The following is a 10,899-nucleotide window of genomic DNA, read 5'->3' on the forward strand; positions in this document are numbered from 1 at the left end:
ATGTTGGGGTGATTCCTCAAATAATCCCCAAACCACTCATCTACCATGTCAAAGAAAGCGGCTCTAGCCTCTTCCGACCTTCAGACATAGGCCTTCTACTACTGCTAGAAAAAGCTCGTTGTACGAAAGCTGGAGCATGGCTCTCGGCTCGCTCGGACTCATTTTGTGCTTGATTGGAAGACATTTACTATATTCAAATATAATTAAATAGCTAGGAGATATCACACTATCAATGTTCATATAATGGCATGTATAGCTAAACTCGATGCACTCTACAGTAGTTCTAGAACTGACTAAACCATACCTCTGATACCACTAAATGTAACAACCCTTACCTGTACCTGAGATCGGGACTAGGTATGAGGTATTACCAGGCATGTACTTGAACATTTTCGAGAAATACGGGTTATAAAATTTTGTTCCAATTTGAAACCAATCCAATAGCATCTTGGTGTCTTTATTATGAACTTACGGGGCTCAAACGTATATTGAAATTGATCTGAGACTAAACAGAGAATCTAATAAAAATTTAAGAAAAATTCTGAGTTAATGTCTTACACACCCATGTAGAGACATTGCACACGCCTGTGTGCTTTGAGACACGCCCGTGTCCCCTACCGGTGTGGAATTAATTGAATTTATTTTCTACTTTGAACCTACAGGGTTTTCATACAGCCAAGCACACGCCCGTGTCTTTGGCCCATGTCTTTCACACGGCCTTGACACGCCCATGTCTAAAAACTCGAGCATTCTGTTTATGATGTCGGCATGCATTTAGGGGCACACGGCCAAGACACACGCTCGTGTGTTAGCCCGTGTCCTCCACAAGGTTGAGACACACGATGTGTCTCTACTCGTGTGTTTACTACCATGTATTCTAACTTAAAATTTTAGGTGCAGGGGACACACGGTTATGCCACACGCCTATGGGGTGGTTCGTATGTCACACACGGTCTAGAGACACACCCTTGTGTCTACCCGTGTGGACCATGTTAGGCTATTTTCCAAGCCTTTGGTCACCCTCTAACATATGTTCTCACTTATAGGTTTCCATAACATATAGCCAGGCCTAATTATACTCTCAAATGACCTCGATAAACCTCATTGCATGTAAACCTGATTTTATCGGCTTTACACATGCTAGGATTAATTCTCTTATATCAAGGATATCTATGCCTTATAACACATTCAAGATTGGCTCATTATTATAACTCATTTCCAATTATGGTCTAGCTATCCATATGATTCGGTCATGTTACATATGTATTTATTTATGATACGCCATGTTCATTCATCTCAATAACAATAGAACACCAATATGCATAACTATGTAGGTCATACCTTATAGCAAAATGAGCCAAATCCTATGGCCATGTGCATGTGGACATGTACACCTTACAAACCTTCATATTAGCTAATCAACTGACACATATTACAAAACTAACAAAAGCCCTATACATGCCATTGAACAAAATAAGAGTATCTATATACCAAAGCTAGACAAGATGATAGTGTGTTGACTCTCCAATCGTCTTCCAATTTTCGTGAGTCCACGAGCTCTGTAAGACAGGGAAAAGAGAGGGGTAAGCATTTACATGCTTAGCAAGCCCGAATAACTGGAAAATAAAATTATCGATTTATTTAGCATGCAACCATATTAGGCAAATAAACCAATAAATATGGAATGGTTTCCCTATCACATGCACTCCATCAACAAGTTAGTCACATAACATCACACTAAGTAACTTATCTAAGATGACTTATCATTCAACGTTTTCATTTTTGTATCACATATTAATCCCGTTGAGTTACTCAAAAAATCTCGATGGATTATCCATTTACCGTCAAGTCATAAGAGCGATCATCTCATGTATGCACTCCTGTGAACCTCACATCTTACGGCTAGATTACCAGTCCAAGCTAAATCCCTTATAGCGACAAACACCCTCAATGAGCTCGGATCTAAATTACCAGTCCAAACTAAATTCAGACCCTAATCGAATTACCCGTCTAGCTAAATCTATAATGCACACATATTCTTCAGGAGCTCGATCACTCAAGGAACACCTGTTCGGGCTAGATCCTTTCTACATTTGAGATCAACGGATTACCCGTCTGGGCTAAATCCTTTTCTGCAACACATGTAGGATCTCAAGTCATGTAAGCCATGGTTTATCCATCGAATTTCCCTTTTTACTTCAACCGGGACATTTATTATCATATCATTATTATTGACATATTTCATGAATTTTCATGCCATCATTGTAAATAATATCATGCATTCATAACACACGTAATTAGGCATATTAATAGTTTACTTAAAGTTATTCGAACTTACTTGGTATTCGTCTCGGTTTCGCGTTTTGGTTATTCTGAAACCTTTCGTTTTCCTCGATCGACCTCCGAAATTTACTCTTCGGGGTCTATAACAATAAAATGAATCATCAATACCTCACATAATTCTTTTTGAGCCTAAATTTCACCCCTAGATAAAATGATCGTTTTGCCCCTAACCTTTCACATTTTTACGATTTAGTCCCTAGGCTTATATAATAAAATGCATGCAATTTCTACCTTAGCCAAGTCTAGCCTATTGTTATTTCCTCTTATGGAAGCCCACATTTCTCCATTATTTCACATTTTTACCACATATTTTATATCTTTTGCAAAAAGGTCCTTTTAGGGATTTTTTCATGAAAATCACCTAGAAAAAGATGTTTAACACACATACAACTTTCATATTCCTCCATAAACCATCAAAGAATAAACATTTCACACATGGGTCACTTTAAAAACATGAACCCTAACTCAAAATATGGGTAGAAATGGAGAGAGTAAGCTACCAGGATTTCAAAAATGCAAAGAACATTAAAAACGGGGCTTGGGAGCACTTACTATTGAGCTTGAAAATGTTGAAAACCCTAGCTATGGAGGGCTTGAGAAATTCGGCTGGATGAGGGAGAAGAATGGTTGATTTTTGCCTTCATTTTCCCATTTTATTTCATTAATTAGCCAAATGACCAAAATACCCTTAAGCCCTTTCTTTAAAGTTTTATCCATACATGCCCATTTTTGTCCAAAAACTTAGAAAGTGGGCAAATTGCTCTTTAAGACCTTCTAATTAATAATCTAAAGCAATTTCATACAAATTCCTTCTAGAATCCAAGTTTTTCAATTTATTCAATTTGGTCCTTATTTATCAATTGGACACCTTACTCATAGAATTTCTTCATGAAATTTTAACACATGAATATTTTCATATTCTAGACCTCATAATAATCATAAAATAAATATTTTAACGTCAAATTTTTTGTCCCGAAATCACTATTCTGACTAGGCCCTATTTTGGGATGTTTACAATGCTAGGTTGATTTGCATCTGAGACGGCTCCTGTTGCATCAACGCCATGTCCTTTTGCATTACTCTCATGTCCTTTTTCAACGTTGTTGTGATTCTATCACCGGCCATCAGGATTGATGTAGCTCTTATACCCTTAATACAATCTAGAAAATTCAGAGAGAAAATTGACTGAAGAGGGAAGGAAAACAAAAAGGAGGGCATGAGAAAGAGAAGTGAAAGTATGAGAATAAGCCAATTCTTTTCATAACAACCTCTTTTTTCAGATCGGTGGTTAAAAAAGGAGAGGAAATATATTCTTACAACTATTATGACAACTCCAAAACTCCACATTTCATTACCAGGTCCGTCTACCCTTGATAACCTCCTTCCCCAAAACGTACCGTTTAATTAAAAGGTTCAAAACGCAGTGTTTTACAAAAAAAAAAAGGAACTAAAATTAACAGACTTTTAAATAGTGACTGTTGTTGACCGATTTTGACTTTCTTTTTGGTCTGCAACACTATCTGTTCCCTATCTGTCTTCCACGATGAATCATAGTCACCTCTTCCTCTTCTTTCTAGTTCTCTTTTCATTTTCTCAAGAAACTTCTCAAAAATCAAAACAAAAAATCATTCTTTAAAACTTTCCAAGCCCAATCTATAAATTTGACTATTGAACCATCATGAAACTTTGACCACGGTTTGTCCTCACTATTTCTAGCTTTTTGACCGTTTGGATTTTCGACAACAGGATGATTACCAATCAATTTACTAAACTAATTTAATTATGTTAATTAATTTAATTTTCTTTTGATAAAAATAAGAAGGAACGACCCTTAACAACTAGCCAACAAAATCAACTCCTAAACAAAGAGAAACTATAGAGAGTGAACATATATTTTCACTTTTATTTAAAATAATAGATTGCCACTTAATTTAATAAATTTCAATATATTATTTGAATAATTTAAAAAATACATTTAAGTCTTCAATTAATAATCATTAGAAATTTGATCTTTGAACATTTTTTGAAAATATAAAATGTGTAAATCTATGAACAACCTTATTCCCTAAAAAAATCAATATCTATTTAAAGGTAATAAAATTCTATTAAAATAATAGGTAAAGTATACCAATAGTCACTCAATTTTGATATAAATGACAAAACAACCACTCAACTTTCAATTTAGTCAATAAACTTTCGAAAAATAATGAATCAGTCACCATTAACAATTTTTCATTACGGATGTAACAGAGTTGCCATTTTCCGTTACAAACATAAAGGAACTGTCATTTTCCATCCTTCTCTCCCCCTCCCCTCTTGTCTCCCTCCCCCTACCACCGCTCTCCTTTCCCTCTCCCTCTCCCCCACTATCCCCTTCCATCTGCTAACCCACCCACCCTTCAAGCCCCTTGCTTTTGTCTCCCAAAACCATGGTCTAGTTCTTCCCAACCAAAAATCTCAGTTAAATACATAAAAAAAAGGTCGCGTTCTTAATTTTTTTCCGCTTTAACAAGTTTCTAGATCACAACTGCTTTAATTTTTTTTATTTGGATTGGGTAAGACAGGTTAAACAAAACCCTTATTTTATATTTCATAATTTCGTTATCTTGTTGTTTCAAAATTCATTTGTTAGGTTTTTTACTTAGTCATTTGTATTATAGACAAATCACTGTGATTATTATTAGGTAAGATGGGTTAAACAACAATGACTGTTGGTGTACTTTACCTTTATTATTATTGGGTAATGAAGAGTTCGGGCAATCAAATCACTATGATTTCAAAGCAATCAGAAAACGATGGATCCCGTTTTAGAAAAGCTCAAATTCCTTAAAATTGTAAGCTCAAATCCATTTTTGTCAATAATTTATACATTTTTAGATATTCTTTTCCCTTTTTTTTCATTTGGATATGAGAAGAAAAACCTAGAAATAACTTCAAAATAACTTGTTTCTGTCATTGTTGTTTTTGCCAAATTTGTTAAAGCTTCCATTTAGTAAAACAATAAGATGATGAGAGAAAGAGAGAAGCTTACTAGTAGTGATGCGGGAAGAGGAATGAAGCAGTTTAACTAAAAAAAATTAAGAATAGGACCTTTTTTTATGCATTTAACTGAGATTTTTGGTTGGGAAGAACATGACCCATGGTTTTGGGAGACAAAAATCAATGGGCTTGAATGGTGGGTGGGTTAGCAGAAGGAAAGGGACGGTGGGAGAGAGGGAGAGGGCCGAAGTAAGGGGAGGGACGATGGAGGAGAGGGAGAGAATCGGAGTAGGGGGATTGTTGGGAAGAGGGATAGGGATGGGAAAGCCGTAGCAAAGGGTGGGGGAGAGAAGGAGGAAAATGATAGCTCTGTTACGTCTGTAAGGAAAAATGGTTAATAGTGACTGATTTGTTATTTTTAAAAAATTTAGCGATTAAGATGAAAGTTAAGTAATTGTTTTGTTATTGAGATTAAAATTGTATAACTATTGGTTTACTTTACCCTAAATAATTAATACAAAATATTTTCAGCCCAACCCGACTTGGGACCGAGTAAAGTAGCTGAAAGCACCTATTTTAAATATTTATTATGGGTCCAAATTACAGCCCACTATATATCTATATATGCCCATCGTTTGTAGGGTTAGGGCCTTAAGCAGCAGCTTCGAGGTTTATACTTCAAACTTAGCGGCAGCAGATTTTTCTTTGTCTTCGCCTCAATCTCTCTGGAAACCCTCGCCGCAGTTGGAATAACCTCTCAGCCAATATGGGGTATGTTTTCTTGCTATCAATTTCAGCATAAATCCGTAGCTTGTTTCTTTTCTTAGCTTCCCTACCCTTTTTCTTTTTACTGTTAAGCTGATCTTGCTTGTTTAATTAAATGATTTTTTTATGAGAAGTATCGGTTTTCGGATGTGGGTTGTTGGGTCTCTAAGTCTTGTATTAATTCTACACTTTGAAAAAAAGATTGGGAATAATGAGACTTTATAGCTTTGAGTGCATTGCACCTGCTATTGATTTTAGATATTGTGTTTTTTTTTTTTTTGGAAATTTGATTGCTGGTTTAGGCGTTTTAGCTTTAAGATTGAAAGAATGAGTTGGAATATGGATTTTGGTTTATGATTCTCTGTATGAATAATGCTATGAGCTTCTTGAAAGCCAGAAAATTTTTCTTGTATTTGATTTTCCAAGGGTTTAGGAGTATTATATATGAATGGCAGTTGAACAATGCTTGTTTGAAATTACAAAATGTCGACTTTCACCTGAAGTGATACAAACTCTTTCTGTCCTCCATCAAACACTTTTAAAAGCTACATAAGATTTACGAAGTTTGATGTTTAGAATTTTATATTTTGAGGAGTTCTAATTTATGAGATTAAGGGTAGATGGTAGACCTGTCAATTGGACGATGAAGTTGTTTTGGATCAGGTCAATTCGGGTTTTAGGATTTTTAGGCCTGTTTTGGGTCTGGGTTAATTTTAGGTTCAAGTTGTCTTTCAAGTTTTCTGGGGTTGGTAATTATGCATTTGGGTACATTCGGGTTCGGGTTGGATAGATTTTGGTTGTTTACTTTTTAGGGTCAAATTGTGTTGGGTTTGTTTGGTTCAGGCATTTTGGGTTGATTGAGTTCTTAGATTCGTTTCAAAAGCAATAGGTCTTATTAAGGGTTTTTCATTCAGGAAGACACGTGGAATGGGAGCTGGACGCAAGTTGAGGACCCACAGGAGGAGGCAACGGTGGGCCGATAAGGCATACAAAAAATCCAACCTTGGAAATGAATGGAAGAAGCCATTTGCTGGTTCTTCCCATGCCAAAGGCATTGTCCTTGAGAAGATGTAAGAATTCCCTGTTCTTTTTTTTTTTTTTCTTTTTTGGTGCTTTTGTTTTCATTGAACACTAATTCAATATATGCACTAATGGCTTTATAACATCCAGAGGTATTGAAGCTAAGCAGCCGAACTCTGCTATTAGGAAGTGTGCTAGAGTTCAATTGATCAAGAATGGGAAGAAGATTGCGGCATTCGTCCCAAATGATGGTTGCTTAAACTACATTGAAGAGAATGTAAGTAGAACTTAAGTGAAATTGTATGATATAATTTTTTAAGCGTGCTAAGTAGGCCTATCAATTGGACAAGTTGGGTTGGTTGTGGATTATATTATTTTAAATCGGACCAATTCAGGTTTTAAAAATATTTAGTCATTGTGTTTTTGGTCATTTTCATGTTTGAGTCATTTTGGGTCAGTGTTGTCTAGGTTTGCACCTAGGTGCCTACATCTCTTGCTTTAGCACTAGGCAACAAAAATGCTCATTCTTTCAAGGCCTCTCGCATGGCAATATAAGGATTCTAGCCCTAAAGAGTGCCCCTTGTGCCCTTGACAACATTGATTTGGGTGGTTCAATTTCAGGTTTAATCATTTTGGATTTGAATGTTTAGGATTTTGGTCTATTTGGGTGTGGGTTTGAGGCTTGGGTCTCTTATGGGTTTTAGGCTTAGTTTAGCAATGCTTCTCATTTAGCAATGCTTCTCAGAAGTGTTTTTGGGAAAAAAGCACTTTTGGGGAGAAGCTAAAATTTTCAGCTTTTGAGAATTTTGGGTTAATTTTTTGCTTGGGAGAAGCACTTTTTTAGGTCATTTCAAGATTAGTTTGCTTTGGATCGATTCGTTTTGAGTTCAAGCTGTTTCAAGTTTAAGATATTGACTTCTAATTGTCAAAATGAGTTGTATCTTGTTTGGGTTGAGCTGGTCGAGTTTTCTGAGTTCGAATTAGAATTAGAATTGGCAAGTTTAATAATGTTAAGTGCATTAGGTTGCTAATACTTTTCCGATTATAATTGGCTTATGTAGGATGAGGTGTTGATTGCCGGATTTGGACGAAAGGGTCATGCTGTGGGTGATATTCCTGGTGTTAGGTTCAAGGTTGTGAAGGTCTCGGGTGTTTCACTGTTGGCACTTTTCAAAGAGAAGAAAGAGAAGCCTCGATCATAAATTTTGAGGGAGAGGTCTCATCGTCTTCTGTTAGTTCTATTTAGAATAAACTATAGAGATTTTTATTGCTATGTAGTTATTTGGTCAACCTGTTCACTTTATCTTAATTAATATTTTGTGCTTTTGTACTGATGTTGATGCTTTGATGCTTTGATGCTCTTTTAAACTGTTCTTTCCCCATGCTATGATTCAATCTAGTCCTTCAAATCATACCATTTCGAGTTGATACATTTAAAATATTTTTTCATATATTTTTATAATCAACGTACCAATAACATGAAATCACCTATCGTCAAATAGAATCACCACATAAGAACCAAAAGAAAAAAAAAAAAACAAGAACTAATTGACGGTGGAGATCAATAATCAAATGAAAATAGTATTGGACATTTTGCACTTTCATGGTCTTAAGCTGTTTAAAAGTAGCATCCCAAGTAGGAGCTCAAATCTGCAATAATCGCTTTTCATCTAATCTAGTAGAACACCTAAACTGCAATTACGAACATCGATAAAAAAGGAAAAAAAAAAACAAAAAACATAACAGCTTGATTTCCTTTTAAGGTATCATAACCATCTCTCGCTTCTTTAAGATTGGCCAACGAAGGACCCGGTTGCCCTGTAGTAAGCCATATTTGCTGCCTCTCTTTTCATTGTGTTCGGATACAATTATAGATAAACGCACTACGTATTGTTATTTATTATCACGTTTTGAAACAATGATTTAACAAATTAAAGATATTTCCAATTGAACGGCCAAAGATGATTTTTGATTTGCTGATTAAAAGAGATACTACTGATAACCATAATAAATTACTGAAGCACATTATGAAGACATGGAAATGTCAAAAGATTCAATACGGAGAGAAATTACTTGATTAAATTAACTAAATTAACTAAATAAATTAATTTAATTTCTAAAATTAAATAATTTTCTCAATCTAATTCTAATTTCATTAAATTCATAACAATTTTACTGTAATAGAATATATGATAAAAATATATTTAATTTTCTTATTTAATAAATTCATAATGATTAACTAATTTAATTCTATATTTGAATTTCAATTATTTAATTACACATAAATAATTTAAAGAATTTTAAATTAATTCCTAACTCGATTCTTGTATTTAGCAAGAAAACACATTCACTGTCGATAGTGATACGTGCGATCTATTTCTCTTACTTTATCGTTTCTATTCGTTGGTTCCACATGCAACTCATTTACAATTATCTTGAGCTGGTAGAGGGACGAATGGGACATATATAATTACGGCTCAGATAATTTATAATTAAGTTATGCCTTTTTGCCTATTAATTATAACATTTAGTCACGAAGTCATTCCATTAAAATATCATGACTGAGCTCTCCCTTATTCTAAACCATTATGAAAGCTACAAAATCGAAGAATATTTGAGAACAAAGTAGCTGAAACTCTTATCAGATAATAAATTTCAAGGACGAAATTTTCTAAAGAAGGGAGAGTTGTAACAACTCGTTTTCAGTGGTGTCGAAAATAGTAGTTTCGGGAACAAAAATATGATGAGTGAGTCCATAAATATTATTATTCAAATATAGTATTATATCAAATTTTGATTCGCTAATTTTTATGATTTCAATTAATAGTTAAGACCAAGTGGTTTGTCCCTAAAGTAAACTAGTTTTAGAAAATAAGATATCGGGACCTCATTTCTAAAAACTAAGCCCATAAATATTTTTATTAAATATTTATGGAGCGATTATATAAGTATATTGAAAATTGGTTCAGAAGTTTTGATGTTTGGATAGTTAATTTAAGAAAAAGGACTAAATTGTAAAATTGCAAAAGTCAATCGCTATAGATTTTTATTAGTTAAATGGCTTAAAACTTTAAAGTGCAAAGGTTTGAAGGGAAATTTAACCTTAATTAAATAACGTGGATGATTAATGGCTAATGTTATGTATTTTATATGTTAAAAATATGTTTATTTATTAATAATTAAAAGTTAAATGATAAATAAAATAAAGGAATCATCATCTTCTTTTAGCTACACCCGAAATGAACACCCAAAACTGCATTTTTAAAGCTTCTCACATTCGGCAAAGCTTAGATTGATGCATGTAAATGAATTTCTTATCTGTTTCTCGTAAATTTTATGTTTTGATATCGTTGCAACTTAATCTAATTAAGTCGTACCTCCGTTTTCAAAATCGTTAAAGATTTCTAAAGTTTCCATTGATGAATTTATAATTTTTTTGAAGTTTGATGATAGATTTATATGCTTGATAGTTAAATAGGACTATAATGTAAAGTAATTTTGGTTAATTTTAAAGTTTAAGGACTAAATTGCTAAAATAATAAAGTTAGCATAAATTTATGTGAAATTCTAATAAACATGGGTTGCGTGAGAGCCAAGGAACATTCAGTTAGCTTAGTTTGATTTTAATTGTGTTAATTGTTTAAGTTCCGAGTTTAGGACTAAATGATATAAAAGGTAAAAGTTTAGGATAAAAGTATAAAATTTGATTAATGGGTTAATTATGTGAATTTAATATTTAAAATTATTTCAATTGGATAATTAAATTAAATTATTATATATAGATCAAGAAAC

At 33.8% G+C, this 10,899-nt stretch overlaps 1 protein-coding gene across 1 annotated transcript; it reads left to right on the forward strand.

The window, feature by feature from the left end:
• Positions 1-5,938: 5,938 nt before the first annotated feature.
• LOC108466928 (40S ribosomal protein S23-like) lies at positions 5,939-8,441 on the forward strand. Its single transcript, XM_017767314.2, has 4 exons — positions 5,939-6,093; positions 7,002-7,157; positions 7,258-7,384; positions 8,169-8,441. The coding sequence occupies exons 1-4, from the start codon at positions 6,089-6,091 to the stop codon at positions 8,307-8,309; spliced, it is 429 nt and encodes a 142-aa protein (XP_017622803.1). The 5' UTR covers positions 5,939-6,088; the 3' UTR covers positions 8,310-8,441.
• Positions 8,442-10,899: the final 2,458 nt, after the last annotated feature.

Source organism: Gossypium arboreum, chromosome 13 (assembly GCF_025698485.1).
Source record: "Gossypium arboreum isolate Shixiya-1 chromosome 13, ASM2569848v2, whole genome shotgun sequence".
NCBI lineage: Eukaryota > Viridiplantae > Streptophyta > Magnoliopsida > Malvales > Malvaceae > Gossypium > Gossypium arboreum.